Source organism: Microtus oregoni, unplaced genomic scaffold (assembly GCF_018167655.1).
Source record: "Microtus oregoni isolate MIOR12 unplaced genomic scaffold, Mior012 000029F_ref0000214, whole genome shotgun sequence".
In the NCBI taxonomy this organism is placed as follows: Eukaryota; Metazoa; Chordata; class Mammalia; order Rodentia; family Cricetidae; genus Microtus; species Microtus oregoni.
Window position 1 is genome coordinate 8,713,286 of NW_024543088.1, and position 25,159 is coordinate 8,738,444.

Sequence of the window (25,159 nt, forward strand, 5' to 3'; positions counted from 1 at the left end):
CTGGCAAGGGAGAAATCGTCAATCCTAAATCATCCTTTGGCCACTGACCTCCTCGACTGGATGCCATCATGGCCTCCACACCGGGTTCCGTTTCATTACCTTTGAGCTTTTTTTCCACAGTGGCCAGAGTAGGGTTTTTGTGGGCGGCCTCTGCGCATGGGTTTCTGCACAGGTGGAGGCATAGGCAAGTGCTTGCAGCCCTGGGATCTCAATTGGCAGGCTGCCCTCTAAGCCGAAGCATTTCTTCCTCAGCTGTTGGGTGGCTTGTGACATTTGTTCTTGAGGAAGTGGGGTGGAGGGGCGGAAGAGCACTCAGCTGCCTGTTCACCCAGGTCTCTGGGGAAATAAAGCCACAGGGCAAGATGGGAGAGGCAGCTGCCACCAGCAGGCCTCCTAATTCCCTAATCCCTCTGGGCTTCCTGCCACAGCAGTGCCTCCACAAAAGGCCTGGAGTTGCCTTGGGGAGGGCATGGGAGCAAGGAGTAGATCAGCCACACAGTACACATTTCGTCTTTGAAAAATACTTAACAAGTTCCATGCACCAGACAGGAGTAGATAACACAAAGAGGGGAAAAATGGGTTTTCCTCGGGGTACAGAGGTTCTGGTTGAAGGATCCAACAAGAAAACAAGTGACTAACACATGACACTGAGCTGGAGAGATGGCTCAGGGGCTAAGAGCACTGGCTGTTCTTCTAGAGGACGGGGGTTCAATTCCTAGCCCCCACATGGTAGCTCACAACCATCTATAATTCCAGTTCCAGGGGATGGGATCCAAAGCCTTCTTCTGGCATAACTGGGCACCACACCCATGTAGTGTATATACACACATGCAAGCAAAACACTCATACACATAAAGTAAAAATCAGTGAATCTTGAAGAGGTTGGAGAGATGGCTCAGCAGTTAGGAGCCGAGAACCAGAGTTCAATCCCTGGCGCCCACACTGATGACTCACAACCTCCTGTAACTCCAGCTCTATCCACTTGCTAGTTTCATGTCCACCTGACACAAGAGTTATCTGATAGGAGGGGGCCTCAACTGAGAAAATGCCTCCGTAAGATCCAGCGGTAGCCAAGCCTACAGAACATTTTCTTAATTAATGATTGGTGTACCAATCCACTGTGGATACCATCAATCACTGATGGTCCTGGGTTCTATGAAAGTGGAAGCTGAGCGAGCCATGAGGAACAAACAAGTATTCCATGGCCTCTGCATCAGCTCCGGCCTCTAGGTTCCTGCCTAGTTTTGAGTTCCTACCTTGGTTCCGTCAATGGGCTGTGACCTAGTGCATGTAAGCCAAATAAATCCTTTCCTCCCTAAGTTTCTTTTGGTCATGGCCACAGCAATAGTAACCCCAAGACAGCACTCACATTCACAGACACACACACACACACACACACACACACACACACAAATACTTAACAACAACAACAAAAACCCATGACATGGAACACTGTGTTCAGCCTCTGAGAGAGGCCAGGAGCTTCCAGGTGGCTTTGTTGCCTTGGTCAAGTCTTGAAGGAAACATGAAACACTTGGGAAAATTAGGGAGGGGGGAAGTAGGAAATAATACTGTCCAAGAATCAAGCAGACCCAAGGGCTTGGTTAGAAAACATAAGCACACACTCACAAACTTCTATTTGAGGATCCCATGCCTCAACCCAAGGAGCAGAACTCACAGCTGAAAGTCACTGAAGTCTACATGTATCAAACCCCAGTGTGGACACAGATCACCGGAGACCTTGTTACAACGAGGGGGCTTCGGGAGCTGGAGGCAGAATCCCTAGTTTCAGGCTAGAGTGGACTATGGAGTGATAGTGATACCCTGTCTCAGGAAGAGAGAGATGCGGTTATGGGTGTGGCTGAGTGGTAGGACACTTGCCCAGTGTGTATGAAGTCCCCAGGGCGGCAAAAATCAATCAATAAAAGAAATCGATAACAGAAAAGTAGAGCGAGGGCTCTGGAAAAAATCAGAAGCAGCCTGCACGTGTTTGTTTGAAATACAGCATGCATTACTAGCGCTCTTGGCTGTCACAGCTGTCGGAGCGCCTGCTCAATGTGAACACACGTTTGGTAGTAAGAATTAAGCAAGAAGAGTTTTTTTTTGTTTTTTTTATTTTTAATCTCCCAGAGCATGGAGCCTGGACCAAGCTGGCCCTTAATAGGTTCAGTGACCCAACAATGTCACTAACGACACCAGCTCTGCCCTTGGCCATTCCCAGCACAGCTCTCAGCCTCAGCTGGCGCTCTGACAACCCAAAGATGGCCGTCCTAGCCCGAGAGACTAACAGAATCATAAATAGGACCACAGAGGCATCTCCTCACAGGCTCGCTCTTCGCAACAGAGAGGGTGCTTTCTCAGAACGTGCCCTGCAGAAACAGAACCTACACTTACAAAAGCCTTGTCCCAAGGGGTCGGCTCATATGACTGTGGAGGCTCATAAGTCCCAAGATCTGAAGGAGACCCAGGAAAGTGGGCGATGTAGTTCTAGAAAGTTCAAAACCCAAGAAGAGTTGAAGTTTCAATTCATATCCAAAGCCAAGAAAAACCCGAGTGGCACAGCCTGGAGACCATCTGGCAGAAGGCATCTCGTCTCTCCTCCGGGGATGGGCCTTGTTGTTCTGTTCAGACCTCCAACTGATTGTATGAGGTTCACTCACACTGCCTGAAACAGCCCATCTTATCCGGTGCCTACAGTCATCTTGGCAAATAGCTAAAGCTAATGGTCACAGCACCGGACTTGTCCTCCCCGAGTTTCATTGGCCGTAACTGGATCACATGTCTATTCCTAAATACTGACAAAGGGAAAATGTGACGTCATGACGCCTCAGAGCAATCCTGGTTTGCCCCTGTACAGCTGCCACCATGAATAAGACAGAACGGTGCTTGTAGTTTGACTGTAACAATGCAGAGTTAATTTTGGTGTGGCGGTTTTATTTACTTGCAAGGCTTTTGCTTTTATAAGAAAATTTATTTAGAAGAAGAGAAGGAGGAGGAAGCATGGAAGAATTAGGACCCACACAATTGTGGTTCCTAACGCCCATGCCCGTTCCTCACTCCTACCCATTTCTGGGGATCCCAAGGCAGCCTTTCCTATATGCAAGGAAGGCCAGTGTCACCCGCTGCCTTTTCCCTCCAAGACATGCAAATCTGCGGTCAGCCTCCATCTCTAGCTTTAGACCTCCGTGGATGGACCTCGGAGGTCAGCGACTGGCATCTTAGCAACCAAAAAGGCAAAGGTACCAAAATGTCTGGGTTATATAGAGAAGAGCCTCTGGGGGAAGGGCAGCCCAGTTTGGGGGTAGAGGGTACGCCAATCAAATCCTGTAACAGGTAGGAACTGAGGGATGCTGGGAGAACCTGGCTACCAGGTCCCCTTTGTGATGTTAAATAGGCATCTCAGCCATTTATCCCAGGATTTGAGACTTACCAATTCTCTCTCTCTTTCTCTCTCTCTCTCTCTCTCTCTCTCTCTCTCTCTCTCACACACACACACACACACACACACACACACACACACACACACGTCTTTCTCTCCCCCTTACAAACTTACACACACTGCATCACCATGGGAGCTGGGTCACAATGGAAGATTGCAGATTCCTCCCCAGGCCACAGAACCTCCCCTGCCTTCCCTCTGTCCTGCAGATCTTTTCTTTCTGGTCCTTCACATCACGCCTCTTGTCTGCCCATGGTCCATGCCCCAGCCTCCACTTCACCACTAAGTGACTACTTCCTAAAAGTGTGCCGAGTGTGGATAGACACTTCAGGAAGAAACAGTCTTAGCTGTCTTGAGGTAAAATGTAGGTGGCTCCCACTTTGATGTGGGTAAAGTCGGATAAAGATTTTCTTTTCTTTTCTTCTTTCTTTGACTATGTAGCCCAGGCTAGAACCCAGGCTGAAATGTCACTAGCTAAGTGGTCCATGTTAAGAGCTGGGAGTGCGGGTGCGCATCACCACATCCGGCTAAAGTAAGAACATTAGGAGAAGAAGTTGGACCGGGGTGTTAATATTATTCCTTCCCATTGGGCCTGGTGGCGCACGCCTTTAACCCCAGCACTCGGGAGGCAGAGGCAGGTGGATCTTTGAGTCTAAGGCCAGACTGATCTACAGAGTTCCAGGACAGCCAGGGCTACAAAGAGATACCCTGTCTCAAACAAACAAGCAAACGAAAATGCCTAAAAGGCAGCTTGTAAAACTAACACAGGAAAATAAGTAACCCTGGAGCCCACCAGCACTGTTATAAGAGAAAACAAAACAGAAAAAATTATACCACACACACAAAAAGCTTTTTAATAGCAATGTAAAAAAAAAAAAAGGAATAGCAATACTCACTAAGAGAATGCAGTCAACTATCAGCAAGATGGAACAATGGAAAACATCTACACACCAACAAAGCCCCAAATACTCAGTAAAAACTGATAAAATGTCCTTAAGGGGGAAAGCCAAACCAGCTATAAATTGGAAAATTCAATTCTCCTTTCTTAGCAACTGATAGAACAGAGAGACAGACTATCAGCAAAGATATAAAGACCCTTGAAAACAAACAACTACTTCCCAAGACAATAGAATCACAGTCAAGTGCACACATTCTCCAGGTTAGACCATATTTTAGTCCAGAAAAAAAAACACTCAAAACTTAAAGGAGATAGCGTGGACTCTGCACCCATTCCCTGTCAATCACAGGGAATTATATTAAAGACCAGCAATGGGAAGAAGACTGGGCAATAACCAACCATTTGAAAGTTCCCATACATTTTGTATTTGTTAGGGTTTCTACTGCTGTGATAAAACATCATGACCAGAAACAACCCGGGGAGAAAAAGGTTTCTTCCAAAATCTTACAGTTTTCAGTCTCTCGTGAGGCAAGTCAAGGTCAAGCAGGATCCTGGAGGCAGGAACTGGAGTGGACACCATGGAGGAACACTGCTCACTGGCTTGCTCCCCATGGCTTGCTCCCCATGGCTTGCTCCCCATGGCTTGCTCCCCATGGCTTGCTCAGGCTGAGAAAAAGCAATGTAATCAAAGTTGATTCTAGGAACGAATCAACTAGAGAAACTTCCGTTACACTGCTGGAGAGGAGAGAGGCTGGAAGTTACGTTATGAATGAGAGCAGAAGCTGGATACGCTGGGTCCAACCTAAGAGCCTCCCATCACACAGACAGACATGGTGTTGTGTACACATGGTGGAAGGCATTCAGCCCAAGACAAACAGGACATCCTGTCATTTTCGACAACATGGATAAATGTGGAGGACAGTCTATCGGTGAAGCAAAGAAAAGGCAGAAAGCATAAGTGTGTGATTCACGGAAGCCCATGTTTCCATTTGTCTTAAAAAGAAGGCGTCGCCGACACTTGGGGTCACACTCCAGGGAGACTATGCTGTCGCGAGCGTGGGTACCGTTCTCCAGACCTTCTCACGCACCTTGTTTCTGGAGAAGCACGGGATCCATGAAGTCACAGCTGCTTCTACAGCCCTGGGAAAAGCCGCACAGGGATGAGAAGAAACGCTCTGTTTCATTGGCCTATGAACTCTCGCAACCTGGTTTTTGTTTTTGTTTTTTTTTTTGTTTGTTTTTTTTTTTGTTTTTTGGGTTTTTTTTTTTTTTTTGGCTCTTTTTTGTTTAACAAGCATCTGGGAAAGCCATCACCCTCAGGCCTGGACATGTCTTATAGCTCTGTCATTTTTACAAGTCCCTATGGATGGCTCTCCGGTTCATCTCATCGTAAAAGGTGAAAATGGGTCGCTAGTCACTTGATGGTATCAACAGAGACAGGATGCTAACTGCCAAGTAAACGCTGGTGTAGAGGACTGTGGGGTCCCCCTTCAAGTGTCCCTCACTGACAGGAACGGGAAGGAGGCTAGGAGAATGACAGGAGACAACCTGAAGGAGAATGAAGGTTCTCGAACAGAGACGCAGCTTTGATGCAAGCTCAGGAGGACACCTAGGCTCTCTCTCCCAAAACACAGATATCTGGACACGAAAGTTTTATTGACGGCATCAGACTTGAGACCAAAGCATAGAAGTCCTGGAAGAGAAAGCGGGCTCTGTGTTCAACTTTCACATGGTGACCTAAAGCTGCCAGTACCAGTGACCGCGTCAGCTGACAGCACAGTAAATGGACTTATCACACAAAGGGGACAATGACTCAATAGCCTGTGGGTTTCTCATTTTTTTTTAAAAAAAGTGCCTGGACATGGTATCAGAACACGTTCCAGGAATGGAGCCATGAGAGAAGTCCAAGTGTTTGTGAGCACACTCTGAGAAAACAAGTCGTAGCTGGAGGTGGTAGCACACACCTTTAACCCCAGCTCTCGTGAGGCAGAGGCAGGCGGATCTCTATATTTCTTAATTATACATTACATTTTTAAATGAGCTGCACTAACACTATACCTTAATCAAGAGCAAAAATATACATATATCAAAATTGACCTTAAATTTGTATCAATAAACCAAGATCCATAGCAACACAAGTCTCCACAGCAAATAGGGACGTACGTGAACTAAACTATAGATCAACCAACCGCATCCAACTGACAGGGAGCAGCGCCTAGGGGAACAGCAGCTAATGCTTATTTTCAGCGCCATGAAACATCCAGATAGACTACACGTGGGCCATAAAAAAAAAATCACACTTAACAAAAATTTTAAAAACTGAAATTATACAAAAGGCAACGGAATTTAAACTATAAATAACAGAATAGCTGTCCGTGGGAGCAGATGGCTGGTTTTCGTAGTGGAGGACTGAAGTGGTGGCATGGGCTGGCAGGGTGTGAAGCTGAACAGAGCTGGGAGCCATCGCTCCAAAACACCCAAGTGCCGGTGACTCTTCGCCTGTGCAGCCATAAGGCAGCGGGAGGAAGGGGCGCACAGGGGTGAGTCCCAGTCCCACGAATGCTTGGAGCTCAGCATTCCACATGGAACGACATGACAGCAGGCTGTGCCAGCCCCACCCCAGCCTTGCAGAAAATCCTCACTCCGTTTTCTCCTCCTTTCTGCCCTGACTACAAGCAGGCATCTCACTGAAGGGCTCCCAGTCTCTGTCCACTTCACAGTCCAGCCTGGGTCCCTCTGCCATCCACACACTCTGTAGTGTGTCTTTTGTGATCTTGTGCCCATCCCTAAGATACCAAACACGGAGAGGCATAGCCAATGAGCCAATCCAGGTCCATAAAGACCTCCTCTCTTTGTTTTTTCCTGTACGTTTTATTTTTATTTTATGTGTGTAGGTGTTTTCCTATATCACATGCATGCAGTTCTCTCAGAGGCCAGAAGAGGACATTGAAACTTCTGGAACTTGAGTTTATAGGTGGTTGTAAGTTACCATGTGGGTGCTGGGAACCGAACCCAGGTCCTATGGAAAAGCAGCCCATTGCTCTTTTTGCTTCTTAAATTATGTGTATGGGGGGGGGGCATGCTCCACCATCGTCCAGCTTGACCTTCCCATTTCAATGTCTGCACCACAGCATGGGAGTAGACTGAAGATCTGACCTCTAGGCTTGGGCATGCTCCCTTAGATCACATTTTAGCAGAACATCTGCAAAGCTCGATAGGTTCTTGACCTTGGAGGAAACGATCTGTACAGAGAGGCCCCCACAGCACGGAATTGCTTCTTCCTCTTGCAGATCTTTGCAGGACAGGACCCCTCACGGTCAGTTTTGCTACTTTTTACCAGAAGTTAGTGTAACTGTTCAGCATTCTCTGCCCTTAAGGACCAGGGTGGCTTTAGAAAGTGTCCCGAGACCAATGACTCTTGGGGTGCCCTGCAGGGTGCTTTTGGAGAAAGGCAGGTGGTTGGGACACACTCCCACCAGGATGAGGGCTGGGCTGTAACAGGAAGTGGTGGTGAACCTGGCTTTTCATTACAAAGGTTTCTGAAACATTCTGATATATTCTGGGGTGCTCTATGTGTCCCTCTTTACCCAAGACAGCCTGGCTTACAGCTGATCTTCCAGCAGACAGCTCACCAATACATCTATGACTCTCAAAAGCACCCCACTGTGGCACTGAGATTCCATGATGGCAGCCATCCCAGGTCTTTGTCCCTGTGAACACATATCTAGTGTTCACATCCCTCTGTGACTCCAGCACCGGAGGCTCTGACCTCTGCAGGGACTGCATTCACGTGCACACTCCCCACACATACATGGGATTTTGTTTATTTATTTTTACTTTTATATTTTATTTATTTATTGAGGTAGGGTTTCTCTGCGTTAACAGTCCTAGCTGTCCTGGAACTCACTTTGTTTTTGACCTCAAACTCCCAGAGGTCCACCTGCCTCTGCCTCCCGAGTGCTGGGATTAAAGGCGTGCGCCACCACCGCCCAGCATCACATACACTAAAATTAAGAAACAAACAGAGCTAAGTAGTCAAGAGCTCTGGCTGCTCTTGCAGAAGACCCAGGTTCAGTTCCCAGCACCCACATTGGAGCTCACAACCATCCACGTGTAACGAGACCTTGGCGAGGCAACATCTCCTTGAGGACCACTCAGACATTGGCCGGTAAGCACCTGCTGAGGGACCGGTGCAGTCCTCTTCAGCCCCTGCCCCCTGCATTGAATACCATCAGTGACTTAAGACAAGGATACCCATCCTCAAAGCAGGTGAGCTAAAGTCAGAGCTTGCAAGCAGGTAGGGATACTGGCTTTTTCTAAAGCCCCCCCAAAAGATTCTCTCAAGTCGGGCGGTGGTGGCGCATGCCTTTAATCCCAGCACTTAGGAGGCAGAGGCAGGCAGATCTCTGTGAGTTTGAGGCCAGCCTGGTCTACAAGAGCTAGTTTCAGCACAGGAACCAAAAAGCTACGGAGAAACCCTGTCTCGAAAATAAAAAAATAAAATAATAATAATAATAAAAAGATTCTCTCACGTGTTTGGGATTGAGAACCACTGACTCTACGTGCTTCCCTTCCCAGGGTGCAGAAGTGACCTCCTACTCTGGAATGAGTCCCGACTGTCTCCTGACCTGTGTTACACCAAGTGCTTCCACTGTCGGCTACCCATATACGGAGGCTGAAGATGTGTTCAGCATGTATGAATGTCTCAGTGTTTCATTCTGAGACAGGGGCTCACTTTGTAGCCCAGCCTGGCCTCGTACTCAAGGCAATGCTCCTGCCTCAGTCACTCAAGCACTGGGATTACAGGCATTGGTCACCACACCTTTTATGCACAGTGTCTCAACAATCTAAAATCGACCTGGCCGAGCAGCTACCGTTATGTCTCGTTCAGGTTTATTTGAAACACACTTGACAAGGTTAAGTAATTTGGTCAACTTTACACAGCTGTTTAGACAGAGAAGTCAGCATCTGATTCCAAAACTCCAGGCTTTGTGCTCATGCCGTATTGCCTTCAGACGACCTTCAGTGGGCATAGGAGCTACGACTCAGCCTTAGAATTATCAGTACTTTCCCCTAATATTTCACGAACACACAGTCCTTGTCAGACGTGCACTCGCCCAGGGACCCGCGGTGTCACGGTAGCTGCTTGTGTTCTGAAGGCTTTGCTCCCTTGTTACTGTAATCCCATTTTGGAGAACAGCAAACCAGAGGATAATTCCGGGCTAAATCGCATTTGTGTTTTTAATCAAGTAGCCGATGTAATTGATTATGTAATAATTCCATTCTCTGCTTAGTTTAATCCTCGGGAAAATAGTAGCTCCCCCTATTAAACTCTTTCTGACCATGATTTTGAAGACTCGTTGCAATGCCCACAGCTGACAAGACTCGCATCCAAGACATGGAAATTAGGCGCATAAAGTATCAAATGAGCAGACCCCCTTTAACTGCGGAGGTGACTTCATCCCCAGAGGGCTTCTGGGGAGACTTTCTCTATCTTATTTTCAGACTGAGACACTTGTCAGTAACAGCCAAACTGTTTCAATTCTGTAACTTCTGCTGGAAAACCGAAGAGCTTGGCTGAGTTAGCTAATCGTGGCACTACCCAGTACTCTGAGTCACACGGTTTATGAGGTTAAATACCTGTGATGGCTCTCCTTGCTTGTCAACTTGATGACATCTGGAAGCAACGAACCCAAGTGGCTGGACACACCTGTGGAGGATTTTGTTTTGTTTTAATTAAATCATTTGAAGTGGGAAAACTCACTTCTAATCCGGATCTTTGAGGTGGGAAGATCCACCTTTAACTGGGCCACACCTTCTACTGGCAGCCTAAAGGACATGGAAGAAAGAAGCCAGCTCTCGCGTTGCCTGCCTGTTCTTGCTTTCACTAGCACACGCATTCCTTCTCTGGCATTAGAGCCTACTTCTTTGGGATTCGAGTGTATACTGAAGACCAGCAAAGACATCCAGCCCTTGTAGACTGAACTTCTGGATTCTTGGGACCTTCTACTGGTAGACGGCCATTATTAGATAAGCTGGGCCAAAGCCTGCATGTCATTCTAATAAATATGATTCATTAGAACACACACACATACACACACACACACACACACACGAATGTGTGTGTATATGTATGTGTATGCATGCACTGTAGGTACTCCAACCCCTAAAAACACATAACTAAAAAAATAAGTAGGGTTCAACAGTGCTCCTACAGAGGACCCAGGTTCAATGAATACATATATTCATTCTTTAAATTCTGCCCCCTAGAAAACCCTGAATAACACAGTATCTTTCTGCAAACCGAAGAATTATAGCCTTCAGTAGTCAAGGCTGATGATCAGCAGTGCAGGGGACGTGGTCATCCACAGGACAGGTCAATCCAAGTCTGAGACAGTCTGCTGTTTTCAGGCAGTTCTGGAGGGACAGCAACAATGAGCGTGACAACTCTGCGCTTTGGTCTTCGTAGGAGGCTCATAAATATTTGGTGAGAAAATGACGGGGATGGAGAAAGTGTGATACATGTCCAAAATGGAGGCGGAGCTTTTATACATTTACTGAAATCTTACAATGTCCACACAGACAGGCTGGGCTATAAAGAGCCCATAGGTAATGTGGCCAGTTTTTTTTTTGGGGGGGGGTAGGGTGGGAAGTTGTTTTGTTAAGATTTTACTTATTTGCATTGGTGTTTTTCCTGCATGTATGTCTTTGAGACGGTGCCAGATCCCTTGGAACTGGAGATAGCTATAAGCTGCCACGTGGGAGCTGGGAATTGAACCTGGGTCCTCTGGAAGAGGAGCCAGTGCTTTTACCCTCTGAACCATGTCTCCGGCTCCCATGAATCCATAGGAAACAGGCCAGTTTTCAAACCAGTTTAACCGCCAACTTTTTCAACTGTAGTGTTTATCAAGAGTATTGGAAAGCCAGAGTGTGCTCGTTAGGTTTTTGTCAACTCGACACAAACCAGAATCAGTAGTCTTCGTGACACCCTGCAAGGGAGGACACCAAACCGTCTTCTTATGGAGCATACCAGCCCATTTCAACTCTACCGCACCTCAAGTCCCAACGGGACAGCTCTGCTCTTGTGACATGGGGGAGGGGTGCAGCACAGGCTCCGTGGGTCTAGCTGACGACAAGCCATCACGAACTCCAGGCTGCTGGAAATGCCAGGCAAGGGCAGTTTCTTAGAAGCAAATACTTGTAACCTCTCCCTGCGTTCAGCCTTTCCCATCACCCCATTGGGAACCTGGAGAAATAGGAACTGTCCCTGGCACTCCTGTCCCTGTCCTTCAGCCCAGTCTCATCTCGGGAGTCCCAGCACAGCCGCTCCATGCCGTCTCCTGACTGCAGCCCAAGAGTGGCTTTCCACCCATCCACTTTGGCACAGGTCATAAACCATCTCACCCTGCATAATGTCAAGTTAAACGAATGTAATATGCAATTAGCTCTGATAGTTTAGCATGGAGAATACAAAGTCTATCGTGCATACAAATCAACACCACAATGTTCATACTGCATTTAAAACGGGCCTTTCTCTTTGGTGGGTATAGTGGTTTGAAAGAGAATGGTCCCCATAGACTCCTATGTTTGACTACTTGGTCCCCAGTTGGTAAAACTGTTTGGGAAGGGTTAGAGAGTACATCACTGGTTGGTAGGCTTTGAGTTTCCTCAAGTTCAGTGTGCTGTCTCCACCACCATGCCTTTACTCCACCCTCCAGGACACCAACCCTCTAGAAACCAATTTCTAAGTTCAATTCAGTATTTTCTTTCTTAAGTTGCCTTGGTCATGGTGTTTTCACAGTAATAGAATAGGAACTAACACAACAAGAGTAGTGTAAGTTTTTAGGAACATAGTAAGATGGTTTTATTTTTCTTCAACACTGTTTACAAGTGACCCAATATGCTTTCAGGACTTTATGGGGAGTATTACAAATAACACTATCACATAGCAGGGCATGCTTCTGATCCTTCATTTTGGAGAGAGGGTCTCATGTGGCTCAGAATGGCCTCAAATTTCAAATTACCTGTGTAGCTGATGATGGCTTTGAACCCTCCACCCTCTGGCATCCACTTCCAGAGTGCTGGGATTGCAGGTGTTTTAAATGGAAGTCTTTCATCACAGAGGCTGTAACGTTTCTTCAACCCTCCAAACCTAAACATCCTTTGAGTGAAGTGTTCTGTGGATGTGGAGTGGATGTGCCCAATGCCACTGATTTGATTTTGAGACCAGCCTGCCTGCTCAAACAGAAAATCTCGTTGGAATTTCAGCCCTGGTGTATTCAGCTCACCCTCCTCTCTTCTTAGGAAGAGGAAGAAGCAGAGGCAATTTTCCAATGGTAAACTTCAGCAACCTACCCTCATCTAGTGTGAAGAGCAAAGAACAGAATAAGGAAATGTGGACACGGGAACAGAAAGTATGGGGCCAATTACCTACAACCTTCAGTGTGCTTCTAGTGGGCTGCCACATCTGGGAAGGCGCGTGAGACTCTAGCACAGCACTGTAGCTGGCTCTAAGAATCCCACTTAAAAAGCTTCTAATGGAAGGAGGCAGAGACGGGTGGATCTCTGTGAGTTCGAGGCCAGTCTGGTTACAGAGTGAGTTCCAGGACAGCCAGGCTACATAGAGAAACCCTGTCTCAAAAGTTCCAATGGTGTTGGCTTGACATTTCATTTCCCACTGTCGGCTCCTCCCACTGCAGAAACAGCAGTGCCAGAAATGCAGGCCCATGCTCTCTCCGCTTCCCAGTGTGGTCCCAGTTCAACTCCGGCACAACCCATTGGCAACTTTGAGGTGTTATGTATGTTCCACTCTGTAAGCTTCCTCTGTCCAGGCTGAGAAAGTAGTGGAAAACTCTCACATCAGGTCAACGCTGGACTGGCAGTGGCTCACAGACACGAGATGCAGAGCCCCACATATGCTCAAGTCAGGAAGCCCAGCATCTGCTTAGCTCCACTGGGGGTGGGGTTCTTTACCTCTGTGAAGGAAAATCTCTCAGAACTTATTTCTGAAACCAGAACATTCTACAATTACTCAGATTTAGGAATGGCTCGTCTGGTCAGAGTGGATTCTTTTCTTAACATTAAGACAATTCTTTTGTTGTTTTTTGAGACAAGGTTTCTCTGTGTAGCCCTGGCTGTCCTGGAACTCACTTTATAGAAGAGACCCGCCTGCCTCTGCCTCCCGAGTGCGAGGATTAAAACCGTGCACGGTCACCGGCTGGCTCCTCAGTGAGTGCTTTAATGACAAGACTGTGTATGCCTCCAACTCCTCAAGGATGACTTACAAGTATTAGTTACTGGTTAAAAGCCAACAAACAGAAAATCACTTTTGCTATTTGGAACTCAACCAAACAGTCTAATGGGGACAACTTCCTGACCTGTTCTGAGGACAGCATCACTCTAGCATGGTCAGAGAGCATGAGCAGATGTTACAGAAGCTAAGTCTGTGCTGCCAAAAGAGACAGACAGACAGAGACCTCTGCAACGTCCCTCTAACAGCCTGATTCTGAGTAAAAACTAGGGATTTCTCTTAAAAGGCACATCTTTGCACAAGGGCAGCTCTGGACCCAGAGTTCCCTGAGGTTCATGGGGAAGGCTTGGTGGGGCTGTTCAGAGACAGGGCCAACAGTGGGGAGTGAGGGCCGGATATGGCTTTCAGGTGCGGCCCCAGCTCTGTGGGCCAGGTAGTCCGTCTGCCACAGCTCCAACTCATGGAGCCAACTGACCATGAACCGAGTCCCCGGAACCACAAGTCTTAGTACGTCGTAAGGTGCTGGAAAACACAGCAGACGGCTGTTCAGAACTGAGAGCCCACAAACCACTGTTCATACACATGTGGGCTTCTAGGAACTTTGAGTAACAAAAGCTCTAAATGACACAAAAGGACTAACACAAGTCCTAAAGTGTATGCTTCTAATTCCAAATACATTTTGGGCAAAAAGAAAAAAATATATACGTAAAAGCCAACAATCACAAATAAGCCAATTTTAATAGATATTATTTTGTATTTATATAGCGCCTTCTTCAAGAACCTTAAATGCTTTACAGACATTATCTCTAATTAATCCCCACAACAACCCTGTGAGGTAGGTATTACTCCCATTTACAGGAGGGAGACTGAAGCACAGAGAGGTTAGTGACTTGCCCACGGTCACACAGTTAAGTTCACTGGAGAGCCAGGACTCCAGCACCTTGCCTCCCAGCTCCCAGCCACATCCCTCACGAAGAGAATTTTTAATGAAAAGAATCTTTACAGAAAGTATCAGGCGTATATGAAAGTGAGGTCTTCCTACGGCCATCAAGGAAAGAAAAACCCTACACTGATGGCTGAGGCCGTGAGGCCACTACAGCACATTTCCTTGCCTCCTTCCTAAGCCGTGTGGCTCCTGTCGTAAGTGACCTTCTAAAGGTAAAATTCCTATGGCAGAAGTCACATGACTCAGAAGTGGGGCTTAACTTAGAATATTTACTTTTAGTTACGATAATTCATAGAAACTTTTGTTCTAATATACAAAATTTGGGACAGCTGCCCCAGCAAACATGTACATAATTACACAGCAACTAGGCTTGTTCGCAACTTGCACCTGGCCTCATCAGAATCACAGGCAAAGAACAATCACCTGGAAACACGTGCTGGCCGGGTCACCTTTTCCACCTACTACACCTAATATTCCCAGTCCCCAACCCAAACCCTGGATTTTTTTTTTTTAAGTTTATTGAGTATCTGATAAAATCAAAATGTTTTACTTAGCTCCATCTCACTAAGAATGAAAAGGAGCAGAGGCAACAGTCAGCAGTCCTTCCCCTGCAGACTGTCCAGAGCGGACCTGAGCGGGAAGTGGCTGACTGCCAGCTCAGCACCCTTGCTAGGACTTGCTGCCATGCGGAACTAGGCTTTCTTCTGCGTACGTTTTAAATTCAAGAAAACTGTGTACAACCAACAGCACAGTACTTCAGTGCTGCAAGGGGCAGCCTTGGGGACCCAGCCATACTTTATGCCTTTTCTTTGAACACGAAGCTGCAAAAAACGCAGTTCTGAATTCCCACACAATTTGTTCGAAGCCCTCGATGTGCACCTGCTCTCACGGCTCTGACTCCCCCACGCTCCTGGCTGTGCTCTCTGTGCGGTGCTGGCAGATCACAAACCTCAGCCAGGTAAGGCTTCAGAAACTATAAAATGAGTTTGTCAAAAGATCATCTTTTTCTCCCAACACATCTGTCTATGAAGCCCAATTAGCTAAGTGACCCTGTTATACATCGGCGTATGGGATGACTAGATGAGGTCATTTCCTGAGCTAAAAGGTACAGAAAATAAATGTTAATAGCAGCACAAAAACATTTCTTTTTGCTGTTTGCTTCTCAGTCAACAGTTTTAGTAAAATAACTTTAGAAAATTAGGGGCTTATCAACGGGCCACCAGCACGGCATGCAGAGTGCAGTGTGATGGACCACCCAGTGCTGGGCTGCTGGGACTTGGACCATAATCTTCCACTGCTTTCTGCAAGTTACACTGAGCCCTGCCATACCACTTGATGCTCAGCCGTCCACGGAGACTCCCTGCACTGTGTCACAAGCTCCTGAACACCATTCTAATGGCTGCGGCAGGTCAGGAGGGGGAGGAGCTTCTCCTCTAGATTACTGGTCTGTCACCAAAGTGTAATCTTCCAAAGGGCTCTAGCTGCTCCCTGGCTGCTGAGGTTCTAATGGGCCCATCAGTCCTTCCCAAGGCTAAAGAGACTAACAGCTGCTAGCATTTTGGGGGTTCTGGCCGACAGTGTGCTGACATCACACTAGGGTTTCCTTTATCACTCTAGCAACAGGGTTTCTACTTCACTGAAAAAAAAAAACATTAAAAAAGCAAGTGACAACTATGACAAAGAGAAACTATTCAGCCAGGGAGAGCCCTCCTGACAGTATCTACCCACCACTGCGATCATGTCATGATTATCTTAGTGATTACTAGACTCTTCAGTTCACCTTACAGAGACAGACAACAGAACTACCTCCTCACACACTGGGAAAATGTGCTAGGATTTGCTGACAGAATCACCGGCACTTCATATAATGCTCGGACTCCACCAGTTTAATAAAATAAATAAGGAAAATGATCATTACAAAGCCAGTCTTTCCCCTGGGGGAACCAAGAAGCCACTTCTGACCCACTGTCCCTCTGTGTACACACACTGTACATTATCACACGCTTCTCCAGAGAAGCAGAGTATCCTTGACTTCCTGACACTGGGCTCCATGTTGCTAGTTCTGGGTGTCAGGAAGGCAACTGCGAGTGTTGGGCCCAAAGGTACTTTCCAAAAGGTACGTCTGAAAAGACCACTCAGCTGCTCCCATCCACAGTGTAAGCATCCCGTGCGCACACAGTGAGGCGCGCTCCAGCAACCGAGCACATTCTAATTCTTCCACTGCCCTCCCGAGGAACTCAATCATCATTGGTGCGGTTACAGAGAAAATGTGTGTCGGCAGCTGGCAGCTGCTTTACAAGAGGAGCTGGTATCTCTGATTTCACTTGCTTGTGTGGAACTGCACAGACAGCATGATTCCTGAGCAAAAAATTCAACTACTGTGATCGGAAGGGCATGTTAATCCACAGTCTTTGCTTTATTGTATGCAAAGTGTGCTACTGCCCTGAGCGTCCTGCATCTCTCTCTTCTTGAACATCAGCTTGATCCTTTCCGAAACCACCAGAGAAGCATGCAGCTGCTTCTCTCCACCTTGGCTCCCTTCAGTCTCGAGACTGATAGAAAAGGATGTACCCAGACTCCGAGTTCTTGGAGATATCAGACGTCAACCCGTAGAATTCTTCAATAGCTTGTGCATCTATTTTCTGTGAGGCAGAACAAAAACATTAGCACATTCAGTTATGACGACCATGCTTTAAACTACAACAACAGTATCCAAGGTCGCTAAGGACAGGGGAAACAGTGTTCAGCCACATGCTGAGAAGTGTTACAGTCATGCTGGAAACACCTTTCGCAATAGCTCCAACTCCAATGCTGAGTACAACAGCTACCCTTGAGCCAGCACCTCACCTTCCCAGTGTCAGTTGAACCATATGAAGCACATTAATTGTCAACTATTTTGGATGTGTACAAATGGCACGCTCCAGCAGTCTAGCCTAACATAGAGTCAAGAGCAATGAGAGTGTCTGTCAATAAAGGACCAGGACAAGGATGATCTAAGCACTTCTGCTCATAACAGTCCATAACCTACAAAAGGCCATGTCTCGGCTACTATACCCACCAGCAGAAAATCACAAAGCAGTGAACAGGCGCCACGTGGCGCAGTGGGCACTGTGCACTGTGGGGATGAATCTCACACTAGAGTAAGGACAAAGGCCAGGCCTAGAGTCACTGTGAAGCAGAACAAAAATTAATCATCACAGCAAAAGTCTAACAAGTGCCAAGGGATGGAAAACAGAAAGATGGAGTGCTGTTGAGCCTGCCGGGGTACTGAAAACCCACCACACTGTACCCGGCTGGTGTGCAAGCACACATCTGAGTGTGTACACCTTCACAAAGAAAAGCTTATAATGGGTGTGGTGGGTTGAATGAGAAGGGCCCCCATGAACTCGCATGCACGTTTGAATGCTTGGTCTCTGGTGGAACAGTCTGGGAAGGATTAGGAGGCGTGTCCTTGTTGGAGGAGGTGTGTCACTGGGGGGTGGGCTTTGCAATTTTATTTATCTGTTTGTTTGTTTTGTTTTGTAAGACAGGATTTCTCTGTAGCTTTGGAGCCTGTCCTGGAACTAGCTCTTGTAGACCAGGCTGGCCTGGAACTCAAGAGATCTGCCTGCCTCTGCCTCTTGAGGCATGTGGCACCACCGCCCGACAGGGCTTTGCCATTTTAAAAGACTCTCCTCATTCCCATTGTACTCTCTCTGCATGCAGATCAAGATGTGAACTCTTACTGCCTCCATCATGGACTCTAACCATCTGAAACCATGAGCTCAATTAAACTCTTTCTTTTGCTAAGTGGTGGCAGCACACGCCCTTAATCCCAGCACTCAAAAGAGGGAGAGGCAAGCAGCACACTGTGAGATCAAGGGCAGCCTGGTCTACAGAGTGAGTTTCAGGACAGTCAAGGCTACAAATAAAAACCCTGTCTCAAGAAACCAATACCCGCCGGGTGGTGGTGGCGCACGCCTTTAATCCCAGCACTTGGGAGGCAGAGGCAGGCAGAAACCAATACCCAAACCAAACCTCTTTCTTCTATAAAATGCCTTGGTCTTGGTGTTTTATCATAGTAACAAAATCTAATACAAGTGTTAACTTCTGCACTCAATATCTTTTAAGAAAAAGAAACATTTTTACAAAACTACACAACTGTTAAATCTTCCTTTGTTATTCTGGGCCTTATAAGGCTGGTTGGTAATCTAAAGCCCTGAACAACTGTCTAATACCTACCATCCGTCACACAAGAGCGAGCAGCTGTGAAGGAAAAATGTACAACTCCAAAGAAGCAAAGAAGCTACTTACTTCTACAATGTCGTCATCAAACAACAACCAAAAATCATGACTCTTAACTATTGCAATATAATGGCCTCGATTGGGACCACTAAAACAAAAGAAAAAAGAAGAAAAGTTAACTTTTTAAAAATGTTATATTCATATTACCATCTTGTCCTAAATTTCAAAGTTAAAAAAAATGTGTGTGCACGTGTGTGTTGGTGCACGTGAGTACAGATGCCCTCAATAGGCCTGAAGAGTGCTTCAGTCCCTGGAGCTGGTTAGAGGCCCTTGTGAGCCTCTGGAGATGGGTGCTGGGGATTAACTCCCGTACTCTGGAGAGGAATGCTATGCACATTTAAAGATCTGGGCATGTAGCTCAGGGTACAGCATATACTCGGCATATGTAAGACTCTGGGTCCAGTCCCCAAATCACAACACTGTCCCGTGACCCGCAAGAAAGGGTCCAAGCATGTATCCACACAGAGTGCAGGAAAAGAGGACCAGAGTGGGACTGGGTGTGATCTGGCTGGTTGGAAATGATAAGTGTGCCCGGAGGTAAAATCAGAACTTCTGAAGGCAATTCCCAAAGCCGCAGACGCGAAACACACCTAAGCACAGGCAGGGACAGTTTATATTAAAAATCTCCTCAGGCATCATTTCAAGACCCAAACCAAACAGGTAAAGGAAGCCAACAGACTGTCAAGCTCTAGAGGCTGTGGCATAGGGCCCTTAGACTAATAGGTAAACAAGAATAAAAACGAGCCGGACAGTGGTAGCGCACGCCTTTAATCCCAACACTCAGGAGGCAGAGACAGGCGGATCTTTGTGAGTTCGAGGCCAGCCTGGTCTACAGAGCTAGTTCCAGGACAGGCTCCAAAGCCACAGAGAAACCCTGTCTCGAAAAACCAAAAAAAGAAAAAAAAAAAGAATAAAAATGAAGGCATAAATTTAAAATACATAAAGGTTCTAAAGAAGAGTGATAAAATACCTATGTCAGAAACTGATTTTTAAAGCAAACTGATCTTAAAAAAGATGAAGGATGCTAGCGTCCAGCCAGGTGTGGTAGCAGAGAGTGTAATTCCAGAGTCGGGAGACTGAGGCAGAAGGATGGAAATTTCAGGCCATCCTGGGCTGTGCAGCAGACTCTGTCTAAAAGAGTCAGGCAGGGCTGGGACACTGCTCGTGGTAAAGAGCACTGGCTGGTCTTGCAGAGGACCGGGGTTCAGTTCCCAGCACCCAGATATAACTCTACGTCTAGTGGATCTGACGTCTTCAGGCCTCCAAGAGCACCAGGCACACACACGGTACACAAATGGACATGCAGGGAAAACACTGACATAAAATTAATAAAAAAAAAAGTCTCAAGTGTCATCCTCAGCCCTGCCCAGTCATTGTCAACACTCTGAGCATGCTCTGTTCTACTAGGACTGTGCCCTAGTCACAATTACCTTCCGCAGTGAACCACAACAGCAACAAGGTCGTACATTCTGTCAGGGTTGGTTGCATCTCCTGAAGTGTTAAATAGACGAAGTTCTAAAGGAAAAACTACCCGGTAAGAAAGCTTTGTATATCGATGAAGCTGGTCCATATACTTAAATCTTTTCAGGTGTAGAGCCAGAATCATGGGTAGTTTCTTAACTTTCATCCTAAAAAATAAATATGAAGACAGGATTTCAGAAAACACTCACTGTGAATTAAAAGAATTAAGTTGGTGCAAAAGGAATTACAGTTTTAGCCCTGTTGAAATATGACGTTGATACTGAAATAAATACATTTTTAATAAATATGCTTCCGCACACAACATTTCAAGCACACTTCTCACTTCATGCTTTTTTGCTAATAGATTACTTTACTTTACACTTATTTTCTACTATAGAACTGCTGTTAAACAAAGGCAAATGTGAGGTTTTCTTATTTGGGTACAAACCAGGAAATAAGGCAGCAGAGACCACTGACAACATGAGCAGCTCATCTGCCCAGGAACTGCTAAGGAATGCACAGTGCAGTGCTGGGTGAAGAGCTTCACAGGGGGTGGAGGGCCTTGAAGGTGACCAGCTGACAGTGCCTGGTCCTCTTACAGCTACAGGACAGGCACTGTCCTCTCTCCTTCTATGCAACAATGCCCACTTCTTGTTCTGACTGTGGCCTGAGTGGAGTGTGGCCACTGGCAACTTCAGAGCAAAGCCCAAGGTCAACTGTCCAAGGTCTGTCACTGATGGTCTGTGGCGCCGCGAGCCACTGCAACTTTCTGGATCCAGCAAAACCACTGTGACTGAGGCAATGCTCCGCAAAGGGCACTGCTGCAGCTGGCAATCAACAGACAGGGCTCAGTTCTCTTCCACCACAAAGCAGAACAACACACCACACTTTTCCAGTCATCTTGACAACACTGTGCAGGGAAGACATTTCCACAAGGAGCAGGGTACAGAAATAGATGTCAAACACAGATTTTTACACTATAGGAATAAACAAACCTATTTGTCATTGGCAAAAATGTGTTGTTTTGAGTCCTACTCTGAGTGGCAAATATGGTCTACAGTGCTATGCCCACTTAGCTGAGTGGTAAGGGTAGGATTTTCCTAGGCCATGGCCTAGACTGAGGTTCTTGGGCTCACTGACAGTGTCAGATATAGCGTCCAACAAGCAGTAAACCTTAAATCTAATCAAATCTCTTACCATTAATCCCACTGGTACCTTCCCCTGAGAACTGTAATTATACAGGCAAAGAGAAGACTCTTCATGGGGGCTGCCTGCATGCTGAGCAGGGGGATTGGGGACTTAGTTTTCCTATATTGTCAGACACGCCCCACAGAGTCACCCCAACAAACTCAGGGCTACACCAAGTTAGATGGTGAAATTTCTTTGGTATGTCTTCAGGACCTGAGTTGGATACGAATGTTATCTCCCTATGGAAACTCCCACAACAGTATTAAAGACTAATTCAGGGTGTTTGCACTGTATAAAAAAAAAAATCACCAGGTTTAACAATGACATATTCTAGAAGGGGATAAAATAATCTGGGATTAAGGAGTTTGGCTTTTAATTGTGAAACATTATAATATTTGTTTTCTTATTCAATGCTATTTCTCCCAAGGTTGCCTCAATCCTTGTTCATTAATCAATTCTTATAAAAGCAAAGTTCACACTTATTCTCTTCAATCATTACATGTTGGCTTTGACTCCTAGTACTGCTCCATGCCCCAATCTTGGCTTATTTTTCTTCTTTTTATGAGCAATCAGCTGGACTATTATATAGGGTCAAAAAAAAAAAAAGCAGTGTGTGTAAGCACAGGAGGAGGGAAGGCACTGTAGACTGAGGGCATCAGCATGAGGATGGGAAAGAGACTGGTTACTTACAGGGCTGCCAATCAAAAAAAAAAAAAAAATGACCGAGCCAATCTTCACTATCAGGGAGAATTACAAATGTTAACAAAGAGACACAGCAATGAAGCCCATGCTGCCAGCTGCAATGGAAGCCACCAGCAGATTCAGTTTTCAGTATGGACAGGCGCAGGTGCAGACTTCTGCATGTCCACACATCCTCTGCTCAGTTCAGGAAGGGCTCAGGAATAGTGACATCTCAACAGCAAGGCACACGTCCACAGAGCCCCTCAACAGGAACACAGCCCTTCACAGAAATGCCTAGTTTCCAGGTAAGTGCAAGAAGTTCAGTCGAACTCAGAATGTAATGAAGCAATGGGCACAGGAGCCACCAAGGAACCGCTTGCCACCGGCTGAGCTACAAATAACAGGAACAAGAAAGCAGAACAGTGGTAGACTATAACCCACTCAAACAGGGAGGTCTGAGTGCACCTGGAGCTTTTCAAATGGCAGGTTAATGAAGAATGAAGTATTTGCAATCTTACATAGCTCTACACTAAGTACTTAAAAATTACAACAGGAAAATGTAGCTTCCATGGAGAATTCTAGGAACCATCTTAACGGAGAGTTCGGGGGCAGGGGCAACGGCAGTGTTGTGTGCAGAGCCCCAGCATGGCCAGCCCACCCTCAGGAAGCCTGGCTCTAGGAGCAGTACAGTGAGCAGCACTTGGGAATTTAGGTCTAAGGAACACCTCCAATCCCACACATGTCAGTTACCCCTGCGCCCAACTGCTTGCTCAGGATCATTTATTCTGAACACCTGCTTCCCTTCTGAGAGCCTGGAATCTGGAGCAGGCAGCAGAGAATGCCTATGTGACAAGCACACAACAGGAATCCTGGGCATGGAGCCCACAAAGAGCTTCCCATGATGTCATCAGACGGGAAATTCAGTGTCCTGTGTCACTGGAACAGGGCCTCTTGGAAGCCTGCCTGGCTTTGCCCTTTGCTCTATATCTTTTCCATGATAATCTTAGCTGTGAGCGTGACTATATACCAAGTACCAAGCCCTAGGAAATCACCGAGCACAGGAACACTCAAACACCTAGGACACAGGACAGTTGTGTAACCCTTAACAAGACACATAACTGCAGGACTCTTTTCCAAGACATCTAAGCCAAAAACCTGGAGACATGAATCATAGAAGTAATATATGGTTGCAGACTGAGCACCGCTCAGCTAGCAATTCTCACTGAGCCTTAATTGCTAACACTAACACTAAGAATATGGGACCAGAGAGACGACTCAGCAGATAAAAATGCTTGCTATGCAAGCATGAGAACCTGGGTTTGGATTCCCAGTACCCACATGTTTAAAAAACATGTTAACAAAACCCAAAGCCAGGTATGGTGGTGCACGCCTTTAATCCCAGCACTCAGGAGGCAGAGACAGGCGGATCTCTGAGTTTCAGACAAGCATGATCTACACAGGGAGTTTAACACAGCCAAGCCTACACAGTGAGACCCTGCAACACACATGGGGTGGGGGTGGGGGTGTGAGCACAGAGATGTGAGTATCACCTGGGCTTGCTAGCTGGATGGCTAGTCACAAAACAGTAAACTCAACCTGAACTCAGGTTCAGTAGCAGACCCAGCCAGAGGGAAAATAAGGCAGAGAGCTGTTGAGGGAATTTATTTAGCCTATAGACTATTACGGCATGGTCTGAGGTACAAAGCAACACATATACAGAAGGACATCCCACATCGAAACATTGGAGCAGAAAATCCAATGTCCAGTGTCCTCCTCTGCCTCTGCATACACACATATCCATACATGCTAAGAGCACACAAACACAACTAAGAATGAGCAGTCAATGGACACTTCTACAGGTCATTTCAGAGAGAAAAGGCTACCCCCAACATCTATGGCCAAAGAATCACTAAAATAATTTCAAAAGAGGCTGGCAAATAGTTCAGTGGGTAAAAGTGCTTGCTATGCAAGCCTGAAACCTAAGTTCAGTCCCTAGATGGTGGACAATCCCTGAACACACTCTTCTGATGTCCATGCTTGGTGCCATTGCACACATATGGACACACATGCACACGCACTCTAATAACAATACCATCTAATGCTTTGGTTTCTGTTTTAACTCAGAAGACACAACATTACCGTTTGTGTGCTTCCTGCTTGCTCCGGCACTCTTCACAGTAGTATTTATATTCACTGCACAGAGTCTCTGTGTTACTAAAACCTCTGCGAAAAGTGCAAAATGAACTTACGTTAGGGATGCTTGAAAAAATTCACTTCATAGTAAATAGTAAACTGCCAAAGAAATAATTCTACACAAACCTTAAGCAGTGAGTAATTGATGTGTTTTGTTCCACGTCAACAGAAAGGTCTAAAAAATCTTCATCTTTGCTGCTTATCTGTAAATATAGGAGTTATTTCAATTGCCAAGAACCAGGGTTTTCAGCTGCCAGCTTAAACTTATCTACCAACAGACTAAGCAATTCTTCCTCCTTACGCTCAACAGACAACACTTGAAGAGGAGTACTTAAAAGGCACTGAACCAATGACCACCTGTTACATCTCCTGTATGGAAAGACATCAAAGGCCCCTGAGGAGCTCACTGGCTGAGGCCAGGAAGAAGAGAATTTCACAGCTTCCCAGAGCGGTGATGTGGGTATACTGTATCACACATTCTGAGAAGCACAGGCTGTCTCCCAGTGAGGCGGAATTTCACTTCTGAACATGCCCAGCTGCATTATATAGATGCTCCAGTCAGGCGATACATCCAGAGGGGACTCACTGGGACATGTGATAATGAAAACGGAACACAATGTCCCTGATGCACAATGACAACCAACATGCAATGAAACTCAGGAAACATCCACATCTAAGGAGAAAAACGGAAAAAGACAAGGCAAGGAATACGACCAAGAGTAACCTTCAGAGAACAGAGGTAAAGCTCCTGTGTCTGCTGACTCCCCTCCGACACCTGCCACTGGATCCACTGCATACGTACTCATGATAGGACCCGTG

The 25,159-nt window shown here is 46.4% G+C and overlaps 1 protein-coding gene across 2 annotated transcripts in view; it reads right to left on the minus strand.

Moving 5' to 3' along the window:
• Positions 1-14,306: 14,306 nt before the first annotated feature.
• Positions 14,307-25,159, minus strand: part of Usp12 (ubiquitin specific peptidase 12) — a 50,553-nt gene continuing 39,700 nt past the window's right edge. Inside the window, exons 5-9 of one of the 2 annotated variants that reach the window (XM_041677960.1) lie at positions 24,467-24,543; positions 24,287-24,370; positions 20,248-20,445; positions 18,827-18,905; positions 14,307-17,175 (exon numbers count right to left, since the gene is read on the minus strand). In XM_041677960.1, coding sequence (XP_041533894.1) covers positions 17,074-17,175; positions 18,827-18,905; positions 20,248-20,445; positions 24,287-24,370; positions 24,467-24,543 — 540 coding nt within the window. In that variant the 3' untranslated portion in view covers positions 14,307-17,073. The remainder of the gene's footprint in view (positions 17,176-18,826; positions 18,906-20,247; positions 20,446-24,286; positions 24,371-24,466; positions 24,544-25,159) is intronic. The other variant, XM_041677961.1, reaches the window with a different exon arrangement.